At 38.5% G+C, this 20,995-nt stretch overlaps 2 protein-coding genes across 2 annotated transcripts; one reads left to right on the top strand and one right to left on the bottom strand.

The window, feature by feature from the left end:
* The first annotated feature begins 6,102 nt into the window (after positions 1 to 6,102).
* On the top strand, positions 6,103 to 7,862 carry LOC145895090 (uncharacterized). Its single transcript, XM_082983842.1, has 3 exons — positions 6,103 to 6,307; positions 6,561 to 6,676; positions 7,043 to 7,862. The coding sequence occupies exons 1-3, from the start codon at positions 6,192 to 6,194 to the stop codon at positions 7,189 to 7,191; spliced, it is 381 nt and encodes a 126-aa protein (XP_082839968.1). The 5' UTR covers positions 6,103 to 6,191; the 3' UTR covers positions 7,192 to 7,862.
* Positions 7,863 to 10,879: 3,017 nt separating this feature from the next.
* On the bottom strand, positions 10,880 to 20,307 carry LOC145894163 (WD repeat-containing protein 3-like). The gene is made up of 23 exons (XM_082982640.1): positions 20,116 to 20,307; positions 19,598 to 19,807; positions 19,203 to 19,321; positions 18,975 to 19,053; positions 18,775 to 18,873; positions 18,583 to 18,679; positions 18,292 to 18,407; positions 17,812 to 17,935; positions 17,631 to 17,706; positions 17,217 to 17,450; positions 16,889 to 17,016; positions 16,435 to 16,582; positions 15,125 to 15,269; positions 14,905 to 15,038; positions 14,537 to 14,672; positions 14,031 to 14,216; positions 13,616 to 13,711; positions 13,231 to 13,293; positions 13,110 to 13,160; positions 12,476 to 12,519; positions 12,267 to 12,395; positions 11,153 to 11,246; positions 10,880 to 11,051 (listed from the first exon to the last, which is right to left on the bottom strand). The coding sequence occupies exons 1-23, from the start codon at positions 20,284 to 20,286 to the stop codon at positions 10,890 to 10,892; spliced, it is 2,841 nt and encodes a 946-aa protein (XP_082838766.1). The 5' UTR covers positions 20,287 to 20,307; the 3' UTR covers positions 10,880 to 10,889.
* Positions 20,308 to 20,995: the final 688 nt, after the last annotated feature.

Below are 20,995 nucleotides of genomic sequence, written 5' to 3'. Positions count from 1 at the left end.
CAATTAAATGACAAAACAAGCATAACGTCTCTACATCTCTACTGCTCTCTAGTGTACGATATGTTTGTTAATCACCTTCCGCAATGTTGTGAACTTTAGCTAATTTTGTTACGGAGATTTATTTTTTGACCAGTACAAGGCCTGCGGTCCTAAGTAGAAAACATGATCCATCTATCAAGGACAATATATATGATACATAGTGATGGTGAAAACAGATTTCCGTACGTATCGTTGAAATAGTTACCGCCTCTGCGTGCATAACGTTTCCAATATAGCCTAAAAATTCGTTTTTACATCATGGATAAGATAACCATCCTTGTAAAGGTCAAGGGGCAATAAAATGTTCACATTGCAAAGGTGTAAGAGGCCCTGCATAAGGCCGCGCACCCATTAAGCAGACAGGTCTGTAGGCAAGCTATATACTTCTTGATGTGTTTGATTCCTCACTTGGTCTCTTCGTTGGGTTGAAACGGAGATCCGAGTTCGATTGTTGGGGTCACCTTTGGTTATATATCTCTGTGACGAGGTGCACAACGCGCAGATAAAATAATTGGCGAAAACATCAAGAAGTCTAGTTGTAAATGTAAAAGAAGTATAAATATTGGTTCCAAACCACAGAATTTAAACGAAATATTAAAATAATTTTGCTTGATTTGAAAAGACAAAAATCAAAAAACTTCCCAACATCAGTTGTTTGTAAAATCTGCACAAGGTAAACAACTTGTTTTTCTAAATATTGGTTAGCGACGAACATTTTCGAATTTATTATTTTTTTCCAGACTTGGCATATATATAAACTATTCGTATAAGAAGTTTATAAAAAAGTTTATCAAAATCATGTTACTTGTCCATGAAAACAGTCCGTATGACAGAACGTGAAAACAGAAGCTAGTTTCTTTATTTTATGTGTACCCTTGCACCGATACTGTGAGTAACCCAGACAAAATTTGTTAAGGTTTGTAAACGTTGAAACGTTAGGTCAACGCACGACTAAATTGGACAAGTGCGGCCACATTGGTCCCAAAGTACCCACAATATCGAGCAATTTCGTGCGAGGTCTATCTTACCGCTTTTATCAGATCTTAAGGCTCATCAGCAAACAGATCTTTATCACAGAATAACGGCGCAGGCAAAGAATGGTATTGAAAGCCCGATGCTAAGTTAAACTGCCGGGACTATGTTTAGAAAGGTCGTTGCCGTTTCAGAAAATTTATTTCTATTTTCGAGTTAACCACTTTGGGAAGCCATATTTATGCGTAGTTTTTTTTTGGCTGCCTTTCCTAATACCTTGCACCGGTTTAAAATTTTGCATATCGACGTATTACAAGAGTACCTTTGACTCTAACATCCTATAAATGGAAGTTTCTAATTTTGAACTTTGATCCCATAAGGTGTTCTAATTTTGAACTCATCAAAAGAGTTTTAACGTGTAAGAATACATTTGGACAAAAACTGGCAGTACACACACTTTATCCGCAACTTTACATTTTATTTTCATTTCTGCGAAATAAAGAAAGGTCATTTTATTACAACCAGTTACGCTTCGTTAACGCAAAAATTTTCCTTTTTGACAAATTGTGGAAGGACTGATTTTTTTCTGCTCTATGTACTTCTTGGTGATTGCTCATCATAAGCATAGCCTTAATGAAGAAAGAAGTTTTGAGCACTTAAATTGCAGTACAACAATTTTCAGAGCAGTTTTACCATTTTGAAAACAATATCAAAATAGCAATTTTTTTCACTGCCAAAAGACTATTTTACACAGAAGTTCCAAGTCAAACTAGCGAAAACCATCACAAATTCGTTGCTCCTAAAAAAAACTACAAAAAAACACTTTCTTAATAATTAAATCAGACCAAACCTTTAATAAAAATGCATTTCAAATTAATTACACGACGTCCCAATATTGTTTCGCTGCAACACAAACGGGGTTTATCGGAAAAACACGATCTCGTCAAAAATCAGCAGCACTCGGTTATCTGGCACGCAACCCCGCATCACACAGCATCACGTCTGGATTAGAAAAATGATTGTAAACAAATCATCGACGGAGAAGCATTTGCATGTGAACAATGACTTTACTGTGTTCCCCGAAGAAACATCAACCCATAGAAGTCGTCTTACTCCTGCAAAGCTGTACCTTAAAAATACTGTGCAGTGACATTTGGCAGTTTGGTATAAATATATTTACACACTAAATTTCGGTACTTGGATTTCGCTTTAGTTAGCAACTGTTTCCACATTCATTGCATTTGACTCCGGCTACAGGTTGAAACAAAACCTATATTGTCCGTGTTTTCTCGCCCATATTGGTACACTTGCAATAAGCACAACTGCCATGCAACTCTAAAGCCACAAGAAACACAAGCACCACATATATTTTCCATTGTTTACTTTTATTCAAAAAAGGAGATTTTATCTTGTAAAAAGGAGGCGATTTCTTCTATCTGACAGGATGTCCTTCCGGCCAATAATATCCGCTTCAATCCTCATAGAAAACAAAAACCTTTCATCTACGACCGCCCTAATTGGAACCGCGAAGCCGGCGTGACGTCACATCTCACAAAAATATTGACGGGACCGGCGCGTGCCTGTCAGCCTCGTGCTCTGGGTCCAACCCATGTCGAGTCATATCACGACACAAACCGAGTCACAAAACGTGGTCAACTTTGCTTTGACAAACAAAACGCTCTTCTCCTTGGATGACCGTCGAGCCCAAGGTCATTGGTTCCATATTAGGATCCGCAGTCCTATACCCCTATCGTGCAAACCCAAACCACCGGACCGGCCCCTCTATGGTTCGGAGCTAGGGTAGGTGGGCGTATAAACAACCATCTAATCTCCTGGCACCTCTAAGCCGCGATTGCATATTTGAATCTAATATCGTGGAAGGGATCTGCGATGTGAGTTTCTGTAACCTCACGGAATGTATGCGAGTATCTCGATGCCAATACAGACGAATTGTTTTATTCGGCGACGATGATGCGTAAACGACAAATCATGGTACGAGTGTCATTTGCACTGAGTATAGCAACGAAAACGTATTTAAATTTGTTGCAGTGGCTCGGGCTACAGATTAAACGTAGCCTATATTGTCCATATTTTACTGGCCATGTAGGTACACTTGCAATCAGCACAATTGCAGATTTAAAGTTGATTTTACAAAATCAGGAATTTGCATGGGTTTGGGTGCAAAATATTTGGAGTTGATAACTTTGAAAATGAAAGCCAAAGCTAAAATGCTGTTAATCTGGGTTTGTTCCTCGGAATTAGCAATGACTTTCAACATCACTATGCTGTCGAAAATATGGTTTTTCCCGCCTGTAATATTTCTGAGACTAAACAACAGTGAAGAGGTATTAATTTTACGCAATAAGTTGCGTTGCTCTAGTATCAAATATTTATTTAATAAACAGAAGTTTCAAGACCAAATTGTGGTATTTATACAGTAATTTTTGTTTGGCAAAATCTTTAAACTCTAACAATCTCATAACTTTCTGTTTCCGTATTGGCTTAATAACGCCTTATTTAATGTCACAGCAATCCCGCGGAAGTCATTTAAACATAAACCATAGGTCAACTAACCTGCGAAAACAGCAATACAATAAGGCAACTGAAGTTTTGCCCAACAACAAACTCTCAAACCGTGGTATGTTTAAACCTTCCTCGGCCACAAGAACCAAGAATTCGAAGTCGCACGACCTTTATCGCAAGTTCAAACCGCAAAATTCGCAAGACAGAAGATCTGCAATCCATTTCACGAAGCAAACAAGGATCGTGGTGGTTGCAGAGTGCGCCCAGTGCCCTAAACAAGAATCTCAGGGAGGCATTACTTGAGCCAGGTTTGCAGCGCGTAGCCACAATAATTTCACGCGCACCTGTCTCAAGTCATGCTTGCGTAAACACGGTAAATCCAGCGTGCAAACGCATGGATTCGGTTGCAATTGTTGTGTAACGGCCGTCGAACCATGGAACTCGCGACTTCAACACGGTTTTCCCTTTCAGCTTTTATTTTATTAAAATTCCTACCTTTACAAATAATCAGTTAAGGAAATGATGTCGATGTTTTTGAGAAAACGGTAAACAATACAAAGTAAATGCTATAGCGTCACTTTCTGGATCACCTGGAATATAACGCGTTACAGATCATTTGCCGTACGCTTTCCATTAGGACCAGACGTAAACCTACCATCACATCTCGCACGACCGGGAAAAGTATGACGGAATCAAAATAAAAATGCCCGAATTTCGACTGAAATAATTTTCCTCCTAAAACTGTTGTACAAAACACGCTGAAAAACGTGTGCGGCAGTTACCAAGAAAAAGTAGACGCTCAAACTCACTTCGTAAAAATACTCAATCCTGAAACGACAGAATATCGACAAACTTTGTCCGCACCATTAAGTTAATGCAGATATACACGTAGTGAGTATATTAGCGCGTTCTCGCTCGCTTATTCATTTTTACCGCGGCTGAAAACGTGACGCCGTGCAAGCAAAATCAACATGATACTGAGGTCGAAGTTGAAGGTCGTTCAACTTACAACGCTAAATTCTTGCAAACTGAAGATTAAAGACAACCAAGCCTCCGCCGTATATTTGAAAAACGTTTCAAGTTGATGTTGGAAACAAAAGAAACACTTACAATCACTTGAAAACGTTTCGTTCAAATCTCATATCCGTGATGTTTGCTGATCACTTTCCACATAACTGTACAAATCATTCAGCGCCACTCAAAAATATTTTGAATCCGGACGATTTACGTCAACGGGGTAATTTCCAACACGAAAAATACAGCTAAAAACCTTGCTGGGTCCAAAAAAAAGTCATCACCAAACAAAAATTTTACCCAAATTTAAAACACAAATAAGTTCGTTACCACAGCAGGGGGAGAAAAGATGCCCGAACCCTGGACTCGAAGCTTAGTTTTTATACACTTTAAGCTTTTTGCGGTGATTCACAACCGCTGAGTCGGTTTGGGAAGCCCAATGTGACATGGTCAAAAACACGGGTTCATGCAGTGTTTATTGCTGCTCTAACAAAAGCTAATGTGCGATCTTGCGCGATGACATCATCCCTGATGACTTCATACTCGGCGTGCTTGGAAAAGTAAATATCTCAGCGTGTTGTTGCATTTGACTTGTTGCCTTTGTCGAGTTGCAAATTAATCATTCAAGTCGTGCGTTAGTTGGTTTGGAATATTTTGAAAGGCTTGCAATGATATTGCGATATACTCCGAGCGTTGATAATCTTGTCCTGAGATTTATGAACCTTATTTTTAGCTTTTTACCAAAACAGGAGCGCTCAATTGTACACAATTTATAATAAGCAATATTTATCACGATGACTTGTATCGCAACACATAGATATCAGCGTGATAACAAAAAACTCCCAGTCCCAACTCAATATAGACCGTCCCGTACATTTATTGGTGCCGCGGGTAACGACCACAGACATAAACCTATCAACAATCAAACATTTCAACAGCTTCTCGTAACCGTCACCCGATGGGCCCCCATCGGCAAACCATGGGACAGAATTAGGTACAAGGTCACTCGTTGCAAACCTGGTGCGAAAAACGTGTTAGCGGTCACCAAAACGAGGACCGCTATTTTCGCGAAAGTTAATTTTTGTTCATCAAAGGGAGATTTTCTGGCCAAAATTAACCGCACTCGTATCCCCATCGATCGGCACCGCTTATCCCGGCACGCTGTCGTGTGAGAAAAGCGCCGGCGAAGAAAAAAAGGGTCCAGGGCCGACGTTTGGTTACGTAAGCCCGAGCGGGGTGTATATAAGGGCCCGACCTTGGCGGTGAACATTGCAGAGGTGCAGCGCTGGCATCTGATACAGATTCGGTTTCTGGAAGTCGAACGAGAGTATGGGTTTGCGATTGTAAGCAAGGGAATAAAACATGCGCAAAGTGGATGAGTTTTGATGCGATACTAGGCATTGGCTTCTATGCTACCCATCTGGTAAACGCAGTTGACGTAGTATCGTTAAACTTTAACGCATTCTTGCATGCACTTTTAGAAACGAAATAGCATCACATTCGTGGAACATTGCTACGTTTTCCCTTGTGTGTTTCCGTTTTATCTTAATTAACTCAAGTATGTTTTGTTTATAGACGTGTATCGTGAAATAAAATCTTCCAACTTTGCTGCCGGTAAAAACGTGATACAAACAAACGAGAACATGTGCAAAATCGCCATCGCCGTTCTTCTCATGACGTCATGTATCATGATGATGTCACAAGTGGGTGAAGCCCGTTCCCTGGCAACCAACAAGTGGACCAGAATGATCTACTCGCAGTAAGTGTTTTGTATACGAAAGAGAGTGTTTTTATTTTTTGTTGCATTGCTCTCGCTTACAAAAAGTATTATTTTTCATGTTTGAAATATAAGAATACACGCGTGTCATCTAATTCGTGTTCCTGGGAGTCTGTAATTTACATATATTAAAATACTTTTAATTTGCATAGTATTTTTGATAAAAACTCGTGAACGTATTTCTCAACACTTTCCTTTAAAGCGTAATTTTAATTTTCTCGTGCGTTTTCCGCAGAAAACATCAACTGGGTCTCTCGTCCATGCGTTGCACTCCCCCGGTGTTCCGTGCTTGCCAGGAGATCGCCTACACTTGCCGTCCCATGCAACAGAAGCGCAGAGACACCAGCCACGGTAAGAAAATAATACTAAATTTCATTATCTGCGATTTGCGGGCGATTTTGGCTAAGGTTTTTTAAATAGATTGGGGCTTCGCTGTGAGGCGAAAAACATACACCGCCATTTTGTAACCTTTTTGCGAAAATATATTTTTAAGTAAAACGAAATTTTGAATCTTCTCATTCAAACTTTAAGTGTTGACTTATTCTGCTTCAATAACTTTGTCAATTAGTTGTGATATAAATTTTAACAGAAAAGCGTTTTTTAACAAAAAGAAACATTGTAAAACCAGTAGTTTGAGGCGTATGGGGTTAGAGTCGGTCGATTTAATTTTTCAAAAAAATGTCCAAAACATACCCTAATCTTCCTTCATTTGCGCAGTGAGAAGACACAGAGGACGAAACGGGCCAACATACCGACCCCGCATTCGACGTGTTCTCACAAAACGATCAACCGGCTCCTATTCCGTACGGGATTACATGACGGTCAAACCAAGGGTGAACTGCGCAATTTGCCAGTACCTCTGTTGAAAGCATCACAAGCTGACTTGTTCGTGCGATTTACTGCACAATGCAGGAGAGACTGAAAATCGCCTGTATCCGAGAGAGTGGTTTACGTATGATTCGATACTATTTCTGTAGTTATGTTGCTGTTGCTGCCAGGTATATTATATTATCGTAATCTGTCCTCCTGGCACAGCTAACGTGATTTTTATTGTCCGACGTTTCACCTGCTATACAGCTTGGTTTCGTTGGGGTATAGGTGCATCACACAAACAAGCATGGTTATGTTATATGGTATGGTTATTATTCATGAAATTTTTAAAAGCGGAATTTTCGGTCAGTTTTATGGCTGACAAAGTCTTGGTATCAGATTATTTACTACTTTTCGATACCAAATTTGTGTTAAATGATATATATCTCTTTCGCATACTTGTGAGTGTATGGTTATTGCGCGTTTTTTTTATAGCCACTGTCCAGTAGAAATAATGTTGCCACGGTTTCGACACTACGCGTTTCACCGCGAAACATTTCCAAAACAATAATTTTTCGAATCTTGCAAACTCTCGTGTCCTTGTTTTTATTCATATTTTTGTTCATTTTTTGCCACATATATATTTATATTTATTTATTTTTCAATCGTTGTGTGTATTGTTACTTTCGCTGTGCAAGAAAGACATTTTGTAATAAAAAATACGAACCAGAAACCTGCCTTGCTCGTGTACGACCAGTCGTATGGAAGTTCAGTAACGTCACTATGAACAATTTTTTCCACACTTTAATCCCAAAAACTTCCAATTGCTTTCAAAAGTGGAAAGCTTCTCTGTCACAACAAGTGTAAGATAGGAGAGCTGCAAAGAGTTACATTCGAATGATTAGTTTTTATGTGAATTTTGAACAAGATTGTTTTGTTGCAAAAAAAACTAGCTTTTATGAACCGTCTGGTTTTTAATTCAAACCACACATCATTTCGAAACAACAAAACGATAGAACACAAATAAGTCACGTATGTCGTTGTTTGGGCAGTAACACTAAAGCTAAAGATTTGTTCAGAAACGTATTTTGAACATGTCAAGCAAAATTTTGCAAAAAATTCAAACCTGCAGCTTTCACTTAATTTGCGTAATGGGGCCCACAGCATGGGCCCACAGGTTTCCCGTGACAAAAGAGTGTGCCAAACATGGATACTGACAACATGACCTGATGTTTCTACCAACACATATCCTTCTGTTCGCCGCACGAATCTTTTGTGACTGACGCCATATTTGCAAAACCAACAACAAACGTTGCACAAAAAACGAATGTTTTTAGCAAAACTGTCGACCAAACATGGGCCATATTGATCAGAAAATATTTTGCTTGCAAGCTGAAAAGAATTTTCGAACATGCTTCAGCAGCTAAGTGACAACACTTTATAACGAGAACGCTTTATACGGCAATGTATTCCGTTTCAAAAATTTTTTAAATTAAGGCTGTCGTTTGACAAAAACAGTTTAAAAGCGACAGCATTCTTTGTCAATTTAAAATTACTTTCACAAAAATAAGTTTGAAGAATATATGTGCCTATAAAAAACAAACGCTAACCTTAAGTTACGAAATGAAAGAAGGTTTTCAAACAATGATCAATGTATAGCATATTGAAAATGTGTAGTTTGTAATAAAAGTACGACCAAGGGTTGGGTAACACTCAAAAATCCTTCTTTCAGATACTTTTAACATCATGCCTAAAGTGATTTTTCAGCGCAATATTGAGGTTACTCACACGATACAAAGTTATGAATTACCTGACTTCGTGTCATGTCTTCCCAGAAATTTAATATTTTACGCACGAGTACGCGCCCTCCATATCACACCGCAGTGTCCCATTACCAAGCACAGGATAACTCCTCATTAGGCAAAACGTGTGTCGAGGATGCAAGATCGGCTACGCCCCAACGCCGCTGTCTTGATTCCAAAGAAGGTGTTCCAAGCCATTGTAACGACATGACCTAATAGCCCAGTGAATGTGTTGCCGAAATTTTCCGGCATACGCAAGGAATTACTTGTAGCAGAATTTTTACAAAAGCCGGCAAAGGTGCAACGTATATGTTCGAAAATGTGACACATTTGCATGGGTTTGCCGTATTGCGATTAAGGGAAGAGTACGAGGCAATTACCAAACACAAGCGCGTTATTTTTCTGTGTACGGTTGGCTGCGCGTAAACCTCAAGAACCGTCAACAAAACCCCGGGCATTTCCAAATCTATTTTTCAAGTTGTTTTCTATCAACAAATTCTCCACTAACAGGCACAGTTCCGCCAATTAAACAATTAACGTTGTTTCGGGTTGCTTCAAATCCTGTTATAAATTTCCCAAAACACAGACATTGCTCCAGCAACTAAACAATATTAATATATAAAACCATCTATCATTGGGTATACTGCCTAACTTGCCAACAGCACTTATTTGCAAGATTTGTTTTAATATTTTGTCGCACAGCATCTTACGTTTCCGGAAAACCGGAAAATATTAGGAATCAATATTATAACTGGGGGGTTCTACAGCAAATAATCCGCAATAATACACATTAGAAATAGATTACGCAACATCTTTGGTTTGTACATCTCAAATTCGATATAGATTTCTTACAAATCCAAGTTGTATTATCCAAGACATACCGACACCAACAAAAGCAGCTCCAACCTCGTAACGAAAAGGTCTTAATCCATTCGTGAGTTGTCGGCACTAAGGAACGATCGGCACGCAGCCAATTACCGTTAAGTCATCCGGTAATAACGTTTCCATCATCCAGCGATTCACAACACGTCCGACGAGAGGAGCAATTTCAAGACTCGCAAATTGGGCCCAAGCACGAAGTTATGACCGCTTCGGGTCGAATTACGGAACGTGCAGAGTTCACCGGCCTTTTAGACCAGTACGTATCTTGCGCGCGGTTGGTGATCTCGAAAGCGTGGCGCGCTGTGTGCGTTGTGGTTTTAACATTCGGTATCGTTTTGCACGTTGGTCTAAATTTAGTTGTTTACACTGCAGAAATCGGACTGGCTCTGAGATGAGACTCATGCCTGGGATGAAGTGTTGATACACTTGCTACAGGTTGCAAACATCACTGACAAATAATGTAATGGTGGTTCCGTTCCGTTCCTGTTTACTCAGCAATACACGATACTCATTGCTTTGCATACTTTTTAAATTATTTCGACCCATTGGACCTCATCTGTGCACCTTGTGTTAACACCAGCTTATCAAAGGCTTCCCCTTCGTGGTGACTCAGCGGTTGTAGTCACTCTTTTGCCTTTGAAGAATTCGCTTTGTGGTGACTCAGCAGCTATGAAAAAACGTCTTAAAGCTTAATTGAGGCATGCGTTAAAGGTTGATATGTTTCTGCATGGGGAGTGACAAAAACCCAGTTGTATAAGCGCCACAGCAAATTCCACATTTTGTATCGATACGCCATTATAGGTTTACAGGCTTCGCAACCCAGGCATTGCAGCCTAACTTAAATCGATGCATTATTTTAAGTTCATTAATATTTACAGCACACCAACAATCGGTCAATTCACTAATGCCTTTACTGAAGCAGTTATTTTTTTTAAACGTAACTAAATAACCTTCACTTTGAAACCACTGTTTTGGGGCTTCATAGCCTCCGTGGATAAACGTACCCCTGGTTATGAACCCCTGCTATCAAGAATGACAACACATTTATAAATTTGGAGATTTATTTTCGGCTAAACGGCGATCACGGCCCTTTGCGTCTTGTCCCGTTTTCTTTTCTTTTTCGCTTTCTCCTTGCGCTGCTGGGTGGCGTCGGCGAAAAACGTGACGTCATTTCGGGCTTCGATCTGGCGCCTCATGTGGCCGAGTGCGGCGACGTTGAAACCAATTCGGTCCTGGAAAAATAGTTTTAGCGTAGCAAAAATTTGCACCATTAGTTGGTGACGTTGAAGCATTTATTAGTAATCCATGCAGAATGTGAAGCCAATGTATAAACCTTTAATTCGTCGACTTTGTTCTGTGTGTTTCGCCTTAACTCATCCAGAACTTCAACGAGCATTTGGTTGGAGGTGATTCGACCGTGGTGGATTCTAACATGAAAAAATCAGTTTTATTTACTAAATTTTTTTTCAGATCACAATTTTATGGGTAGCTTTAACGAAACTGCACTATTGTGTAGTGGTTCCACAACTTTTGTTGGGGTGTAGATAAGAAAGTTCTGAACCACAATTAAAACCAACAAAAATATGATTTTTATGGCAAATGCCATTAACAGTTATTTTTTAGTCAAATTTACATGTCAGTTATGAGTCAAGTTTATGCGCTTGCCCCCGCCGGCACATCAACGATTGTGCAGTAAGACAGCAAACATACAGGGCAAAGCAAGTTTACAACCTATTCAACCGCGCAATCGCAAATCGTTTATCAAACGGGATGATATGTTTACCACGCCTTGGATTACCAGGAACTTAGTATGCGTAATAGCGGTCGCTAATCTGCCACGTCACGTCGCTTTATACGAGCCACAAAACTATGGCAGTTGTTTATACTGCTTCGCCTCTTGTGCGAACGACGTATGTTTGGTGATTAACTTTGCGTGCCGGGCCGGTGTTATTCGCATCTGATGAATGTCAATGGCAAAAACACGGCATGGCTGCGGTGCAATTGCAACAAACATTTACTGGAATGCTACGTGACTTTTTTGCGTCACAAACACTTATATGCCGCCTTACACAACATATTTATCGGTTCAGGTTTGTAGAAACGGATTTTTTTTTTATCTCAGATCGGTCAATAAAGGCCAGGCCCATAATTAGCAGTACTATTTTCTTTTAATATGTTTTAAAGAAAATTTTGCAATTGCCAATAAAGAGTTGCGTACAGCGCAAATCAAAGTTAACGTTCTTTGCCGGGTTTTACGAATTGAATCACTCCCAGATCAGTAAAATACGTTGTTTCACCGAAATCTTGCCGACAAGGTCAAGGGTTCATAACCACTGCCACAAAGAGCGATTCGGTCGCAATTGCAAACAAAATACCCAACTATGACCTAAATATTCACTTTTAGCAATCGAATCTGGGTCCCCCCCTAAACAAACCGCAAAACTTACCTGAGAAGAAAGAACATGACGCGGCATACGAGCTCCACCTCGCGCCCTCTAGTGACGAAAGTGTTAAGCAAAGTGAGAAGGTCGGGAACATAGGAGAAAGGGAGGACAAGTAGTGACTCCTCCAACTCACTGTAGTTGCAGAATTATAGGGAAGTTTGTACGGATTATAAACAACAAACAAACGAAAGTAAATCCACACTTGAACTGACCTGGATTTGATTTTTCGCAACGTCTGCAGAACGTGACGATCCGACTGGAGAATAAATTTAAATTGGTTTTGAAAGGAAATTTGTTACCGCCTTGTTCGATGACTTGAGCAGAAAAGGGGCAAGAATTAAAATTCATGATAAGCAAAGTGGAGCCAATAAAATGAATTGTGTAAGCTGCATACACATGGCCACTGTTTCGACCTACAAGGTCTCATTAGTGCAGCTGGTGTGACTACCAGACGACTGACTTTGTACACCAAACGGCCAGACAAAGACTTCGACTTTGTGGTGACTATACAATCACCGTCATCCGTTGGGCACCAAACTAGGTGCAACCTTACGGGGAACAAGGTGGAAACACTATGCTGCACAGATAAGAGGTCGAAACAGTGGCCATGTGTATGTAGCTTACACAATAAAATACGTGGACTTTAAATACCTTCACAGCACAGGTAAATTAAAACAATTCGCGGTATCTTTGCTGAGGCCACACGTTATATAGGATGTCTTGCTTTGATTCATTCTGCTATGGAAGTCTATCACGACCGAAATTAAGCCACAGAGAATAACTTTCACAGTGAGAAAAAGCATATTTTCCTGAATTTACAGCGAACGCATTATTTTTCGCACTTACCGTTATGTTACCGTAAGCCTTTAGAATGGGGTGATGGGAGACGTACGGAGTCTAAAGACAGAAACAATAGTAAAATGCAACGCAAAACACATGTGACATATTATATGGTTAAGTTAAATACCTCTTCTCCTTTCTTCTGCAAAGCTTTATGCTCGTTTTCGCGGTCGACCTCCTCTCTGTGAAGCTAGCAAAGCAAATTTTTCAACACATTTTCAACCCATTTAATTATTTTTATTTTACAGATTAAGGATAGAAATAGGTGCAAAGAGCTAGAGTTTATTAATTTAAACAAGAAAGCCAAAGCTAATATGCTGCTACACATTATGTGCAAACGTTTTGAAAACTACTTGCGTCCATCAAGATAGTTTAAGTGAAATATATTCATCAAAAAATTGCACATTTAAAATAAATTCGCTGTGGTCTAAAAATGGTCCTGGACATTGGCAAGAAATAGGGCCTGATTATCAGAATAGGGCAACCAGTATGCAATGCTTAATTTTTGATACCTCAATTGATTCCATGATTCTCTCTGCCCCCTTAACACTCTCTATGGTCGTCTTGCTCGCCATTCCAACCTCTTCGTCGGGAGCCTCACCAGGAATCTGTCCAATGTAATGAGTTACAGTGGGTTAAGTGCAAGAATCGCTACTAACCTATATCAAAACATCTTTATTGTTTTGAGCATATAGCTTAAAAAGCTTTGCTACATAAAGCTAAGTTGCGAAAAATGTCATCTAGACAACTCGTTGTAGGTAATTTTAAGTATATTTGCTTACATTTTCCAAATGTTAACATATACGAAAATGTACAGGAGTTGACAATGTGTGTTGGATCTTATGAGTTTCTATAAACAACACACTTTTTCTTGAAACTATGCTACCTACTTTACGAAGTTCAACCATAGAAAAATAAGTAACAAACCTGCGCTTCCTGACTTTTTGGGAGGACTTTCTCTTCCTCCTCTTCACGTTCCCGCTCCCTCTCTTCCGACGGGATGACAACCTCATGGGAGCGTGTCCAGAATCGGAGCGAACGATCCTTTCCACTCGAAGCCACAAAATCCCCATCACCACTCACATCAAGAGCCAGCACAGCTCCTATGTGACCCTGTGTAACATAGAAAAATTTGGATTTTTTTTTCATCTTTTTTCAAGGGTTTAAGTCTTTTTTATGTTAAAATAGGAAATTGACTAACGCAAGTTTTGTTGGTTTATTGCTTTTAGTTACTTTTATAAAATTACGGGTTTATCAACTTATTTAGGTCTATAGACCCCTTGGTCAATCGTTTAACTCTGTGAACCCCCATTACCAATAAAATTTTTGAGACATGTATACTGTTGACCCTTTGGAAAATAAACTCAATTCCTTAAAGTATTATTGTATGGAAAAATCTTAAGGACCTTCTCGATTTGAGGACTGTTACTAACCTTCAAAACTTGAATCAGTACAAACTTATCAGCATCCCATTGTTTTATCAGACCATCTTTCCCGCAGCTGAAGAAAAGATGAGTATCAGGGACAAAATTAACCGCCATGACATCGTCATCATGTGCAAATAAGGACCTTTAGTGTAAAAAACATTTTGTTTTGGTAGCAATGCAGGTAAAACAACACTTTTCTACAGTTGTTAAAAGGTTATAAAACCCTTTTTCTTTAATTACATATGTATGACAAATAAAGCAGCCTGGAGAATTTTTTATTCTTGTATATTTTATTGAATGCATGTTCCAAAAACAGTTTGTCTACTATAACAAAAGGAAAGATTTGTGCGGTATGAATAAAAACCAAGGGTTACCTGTGACAATCTCCGAAATCCATGCCCCATATCTTGACGTTTCTGTCTGTGGAACCCGTTACTATGAGGCTGGAGTCAGTTGAAATGCTCACAGACCTTACAGGCAGGGAGTGGCCGTACAACGACAAAAAGAACTGAAACAGATTTCATTACTTGTCTTTTGTGATTGCGGTATTGATCAACTCTGCATTGATACAAAGAGAGGAATAATTGACTTTACCTTGAGTGAATCGACATAAAACACTGTGACAGTGCAATCCATGAGAGCAACTGCAATGTGTCTTCTGTTTGCTGACATATCAATGGAAAGGACTTGGTCGTCTAATTCCAGTGTGCGAGTGTGGACCAGCGTCAGGCGACTTGTTCTGCATAAGGACAAAAAATTAACAATTAAAGGCTCTTTCCAAACCAGGTTAGGACTCTTCAGGTATAGCCAACTTTTGGTCGGTTGCAGTATGTTGGGAATCAAACGAACTTGTATTTTAAGTAATTAGAATACCTCCTACACAAAAACAACACAACAAGCTCCTATATTTAATGCATTGCATGTATTATCAGTTAGGCATGTGTAGGTGTGCATACACAATCTCCCACGGGTTTCAATGTGATTCACAATGTATCTCACACCAATTTAACCATTTGTGTAATTTGATAGAAATATATTTTACCACAGAAACCTTTTTTTTCTGGTCTCTGTGGTAAAATATGGTTACCACACAGACCATATTTTACCACAGAGACCAAAAAAAGGTCACTATCGCAAATTTTATGATCAGTGCAGGCAATGGGTCACAAGTTGTTGCAAAAAATTGTTTGGGCCATGCATTGACAAAGTTTGGAAAAAGCTGGTCTTGCATTTTTATAAGTTTTAAAATGGTGTCTAGACACTTTTCACTGCTCACCAAAAAAACTGTAGATCAAATAAAATAATTGTGGCAAACATTGTGCAGTGAAAACGCAACCACATTTTCAAGGGCACAACACCAGCGGATATTTGTTTTAAGGTCAACTCAGTAGAACACCAAGTTGACAAACAAATATGCAACATTATTTAGCAGACACTGGACGAGATTAAACACACAGAGATTTGTGTTTAATCAACCTGGTAGTCTGCAACAGTCAATTAAAGTTGTTCCATATAATGAAGGATAAAACAGATACATAATTTTAAACAATACCCGATCTTATTGGGATACTAACCAAAACACTCAACACCAATTAGTTAAAGTTGTGTCCACTGACACAAGTTACACTTGGACATGACATGAGTAAAGCAAAACAGTGGGAAATTGATCAAGTTGGAAACAATGATAGAATTGTTTTGTTAGCGTTTTTATGCTAAAGTACAACATTTAATTCCTGTTACACTTATGTCCGATAAGTAAGCAAATTTAAATGTTAACAGTGTGTTTGTGACATTTCATGCGATTCAGGGTTTTAATGGAAAGGGTAATAAAGGAACATCTATATATAACAATAAAAAATGGCCACTAGGTTCTTGCTTGTTACCCTGACAACAATAAAACTTACTCAGGTTTGTCTTCTTCTGTCACAAGATCAAAATCCCAGAACTTTAGCGTTTTGTCGTCACCTCCAGTCACAACCCCATGGCGACTAGGGGTTAGACACATGCTTGTTACTTTGCCGCTATGAGCTGATATCTCTTCAAGACATGTTCCTGAGCAGTGAAGAGTGTTAGTTAACACATAATATGCTAGCTAGATAGACCATCTCTTGTGCATATACAAAAAATCAGAATTGCTCTTCTGGCACTTAAGTTTCTAAAGTTTTATTTAAAACCGACATTTCGACCGCCATTCGGTGAGACTTCCTCAGGGTTATGTCAACAATAATGCAACGAGCAAGATCAATTATTAAAAAAAATTGTTACGACTTCCTGATAAGATACAGAAAATATGAAAGTAGATTTATCCAAAAATTGTTACAAGTTTTTGGGTATTTGAAATCACTTGCATAACTTTACCTGATGCAATATCATGGATTTCTATGGATCCAGATTGAGTGCCGAGCAACACTTGCCTGTCACCAGGAACAAACAAGCAGCACTGGACATGAATGCTTTTCATTGTTCTTACACACTGGTTGCTACTTCTGGAAACGTCAGTTTAGAATTGAATGTTTTGTTTTTAATTTGTATTTATTGACAGTACAAAACCCGAATGATGTTTTGTGTCAAAGTTAGTTACATGTATACATATTCTACACTAAAACTTAAAAAAAAAGTTATTTGTTAAAAAGTTCATCATACTCAAACTTTTCACTCAAAACTTACTACCATTGCACTGCGTTACCTGTTCCACAGCTTGGCACTTGTAGAAGCAGAAGAAAGCAGTGCCAGGCTGTCAGAAGTGAAACAAATAGATTTGCACTCTGTTCGGTGACCAAGAAGTGACAAACACTTGCGTTGGCTGATCTCCAGGTGTGCAGACTTTGTTCCAATGTGAAATGATTCGATCTGGTTGTTGCGCAGCAAGGTGACAACACAGACTTCCCGATCCAATTTTGTGGAAGAAATATCAATAAAACTGTAAGCCAAGTTGAGTAAAAGTTACAAATATATTGTTTTAATCAACACATATATTCAAGGAGATTGCATACTTGTATAATTCAATCAAAACGTGTAATTCATTTACTACAGAAAAGATTCTAGTATGACAACATTTGTGTTGCTTTCATGTGATAAAAGTTCTACCCTTAAAACATACCAAATTTTGCCTGCACATGTGCATACTCCAACAGGAATTATTTCATCGTCAACATTTTGCTCAACAGTTACGGAATCTAAACAAAAAAAAAAAAAAATTATGCTTGACAGTTGCAACTTATTAAAAGTATAACTAACAGTCCTAATAAATCAGTAGTGCAACAGAGCAATTTGGTAAATACCTTCATCTGCATTTTCATTTTCCTTCTTTAGTTTTTTCTTCGCCCTCTTCAATTTTTTTTTAAGTCTAAGCTCAATTTCATCCACTGAGTTTAAGTAAAACATTTCCAAAGTTTTGTCATTGCCCTAAATAAATGCACCTGTTTTAGTTGATAAAGCAAAAGGCAAGCATGGAATCAAGCGCTTGAATGAAACGCTGAAGAATTTTAAGATACTTTAGGATGCAAACACACAACCAAGGGCATGTGAATTTTTCCAGGTAAAATGTATATAAGTTGTGGAAAAGGAAAATTCTTTTCTCAGTGTGATCAGCTTTTGTGATGTTAATCACATGAAAAGAGTGACAGTACTATAACTAAAAGCATTTTTTCGGCAGTACAGTTAGCAAAATTTGCCAAACCCACCTACAGCAAACAAATTTGTGACATATGCATAATAGGTTCACAGAAATATACAGCAATTAATGTTTACATTACACATACATGGCAAGCCAGATGCTTTCCATCCTTGGTAATTGCCAGGCCTGCGACTCTATCCTTTCCTCTACGCATTATGGACCCAATTTTTTTGCACACAACTTGTCGGTCTTCAACAGTTTCTGCAAGCGATATTGAAAATCAATAATCTTGACTAATAATTCAACAGAAACACACATAGATAAATAACAAGCTGTTAAGTTTACCCATATGTAAGCAATATGTATATTCGGTACGTGCTTTTAAGACTTGGTATGGCCAAGCAAGCAATGAAGGACCAAATAACACAAAACTCACCAATGTCCTCATATATCATGTCATTTGCTTTGTTGTCAGCATGTTCTATTTCTTCGAAAGGCCTGTTCTGCTTGGCTGGGGGTGGAATGGTTTGGTCCTGATATAGAAGCAATAAACATAAAATCATCAACAATATTGTACATACAGTAGATATTTACATAGTGCTAATGCATGTTAGCATTTGTAACAAACCTGTTGCCCAATATACTCTAAACTCCAAGTTCGAAGCTCGCTGTCTGCACTTCCTGTAATAAGTCTGCTTTCATCTGGTGTAAGCACGAAAGTCCAAACCTGAACAACATGTCAATATTACTGGAAGTTGGCAACAAATGCTTACTACCACTAATAGCATATGTAACCAATATCTAAAACACCATTTAAGCAGGTCTTACCTCAGCTCGGTGGGCAACCATAGTCTTGAAACAATGCTGAGTGTCCAGATCCCACCACTTTACAAATGTGTCCTTGGAACTACATGAAACACAAGGTAATAAAATGGAGGGTTGACCACATATAAATTTAACTGTACACTGAGGATTACATTTGACACCGCGAAGTGATGCAGAAATATTTTAATTCTATTTTTTTATGTTAAATTTCACTATAAGGTACATTTTTACCTGGATATAAGCATGTTCCTCTTTGAGAGAAAGCAACAATGAGTCACGATGCCTTTGTGTCCCTTGAGTCTGTATAAACCACTTTCATTGACCAAATCCCAGATGACTATTTCAGTATCCTGAGAAGACAAACAGCTAAATTATACAGCAGCATTATGAAGTGGATACAAGTACTGACTCTTGAGGAAATGCCAAATCAAACAAATGTGACCTAAATTCGGAATTTTTTTACTTCAATACAACAATAAGAAAATTAATGGAAAATCAAACAAAGTTTAACATCAATCCTCTACAATATCTTGTAAATGATGGAGCCCACATAACATTATATATATGTATACATTGTATATCCATGTATATTAATAACACCCCAATTATATACACACTTAACTTACATGTGAGCCTGATGCCAGTCTCATGCCATCTTTGTCAAATGCAAGGCAAGATATAGGTGATCGATGGCCAGTAAAAGTCACATTGGATTCTCCAGTGATGACATTGAAAACTTGTATTGACCCATCTGCATAACCAACAGCCAGGTAATCACCTTTTGGACTGGACTTGATCGCTGTGACTTCTGACTTATCCCCTTGTAGGACTAAGACCTTGAAATTTATAACATGACTTCAAAAGTTTTACAAAAGTAATTTCAAGTGGCTAATATTATTATTGACACCAGATAGGACAAGTTGTAATAAGGAACTTTAGATGCACGGACTAGCCACTGTTTTACTTGTATACAATGTGTCAGTACAATTTCCGACTTCCTGATAAGATACAGAAAATATGAAAGTAGATTTATTCAGTATTTGCAATCCAGACTGGTCTTTGCACTTCTTAGGCAAACGATTATCATAATTGTAGAGTTCCCACATGCCTATAGCAAATATCTTGCATACAAAGAAGAACTTACCTTTTCCTGTGTTCTTGTATCCCAAACATTCACATTTTCGCAGGCCCCAACAGCGACGTATCTTGATTCTGTATTTCTTACTTTCAAAAACGTGATATTCGCCCTCTGACCACCGACCACTCCAAATTGGGCGGCAGCTTCATAACGCAAATACTGTTTTGTTAACACCATCCTAGTCTTCCTAGATGCAAGAAAAAACTCAAGATCTCGTGAACCAAAAATGATGTTTTTGTATCTCAGCAAGAGCGCACATGTGTGATACGCATGACAAACCATGGATGTTTCTTCATTTCGATTTTTCTAGGACCAATAATACCTCTCGGGGATAATTTTGTACATAGCTATTATGGTGTCTGTTTTACACGTTTTTTCATAGAATACTACAGTTTTAGCATACTATGGTTTCAGCATGGTTTCAGCAAACAAGTTTCCAATTTTCTGCTTGGCACTACAAATTGCCTTTTTGTCAAGACTATCGTTTACAATTTTTTGGTCGTTACAAAAAAGTGTTAACTTATTGTACAGAAATATGTTAAAAAATGATCAGTTATGATTTGATATAAGTGTCACCCGTCCACGTCATGATCATGACAAACAAACAGAAAACAATGGAAAAGGACCATCGGGGGAATCACCGGGTTGTATTGTCCCGACTTTTTTGTATCTGACGTGTGCAGGAGTTGGTTCCGCTTTTTATATAGCCACATAAACGACGGGACCATTGGGTAATGCCATTGTTTTCTTTTTAAATGCACACGAATTAGTAAAGAGAGTATTTTATTGGTTGGAAGGCTTTGAGATGGTGTTTAACTAGTTCAGAAAGAGAGTTTTTAACAGGATTTTTGGGGGGTTTTTTAAAAGTTTATTTTGCACATATAAA

Source organism: Ascidia mentula, chromosome 3 (genome assembly GCF_947561715.1).
Source record: "Ascidia mentula chromosome 3, kaAscMent1.1, whole genome shotgun sequence".
NCBI lineage: Eukaryota > Metazoa > Chordata > Ascidiacea > Phlebobranchia > Ascidiidae > Ascidia > Ascidia mentula.
This window is presented reverse-complemented; position numbering and strand designations above follow the sequence as displayed.

What these genes read in the sequence shown, in the direction of transcription:
- LOC145895090 (XM_082983842.1), top strand. Translation starts at nt 6,192, where the DNA reads ATGTGCAAAATCGCCATCGCCGTTCTTCTCATGACGTCATGTATCATG. An exon ending in ACCAGAATGATCTACTCGCA is followed by an intron (nt 6,308 to 6,560) that starts GTAAGTGTTTTG and finishes CGTTTTCCGCAG; the next exon opens with AAAACATCAACTGGGTCTCT. An exon ending in GCGCAGAGACACCAGCCACG is followed by an intron (nt 6,677 to 7,042) that starts GTAAGAAAATAA and finishes TCATTTGCGCAG; the next exon opens with TGAGAAGACACAGAGGACGA.
- LOC145894163 (XM_082982640.1), bottom strand. Translation starts at nt 20,286, where the DNA reads ATGGTGTTAACAAAACAGTATTTGCGTTATGAAGCTGCCGCCCAATTT. An exon ending in GATTTCGGAGATTGTCACAG is followed by an intron (nt 14,673 to 14,904) that starts GTAACCCTTGGT and finishes TTTACACTAAAG; the next exon opens with GTCCTTATTTGCACATGATG. An exon ending in CAAAAAGTCAGGAAGCGCAG is followed by an intron (nt 13,712 to 14,030) that starts GTTTGTTACTTA and finishes TACATTGGACAG; the next exon opens with ATTCCTGGTGAGGCTCCCGA.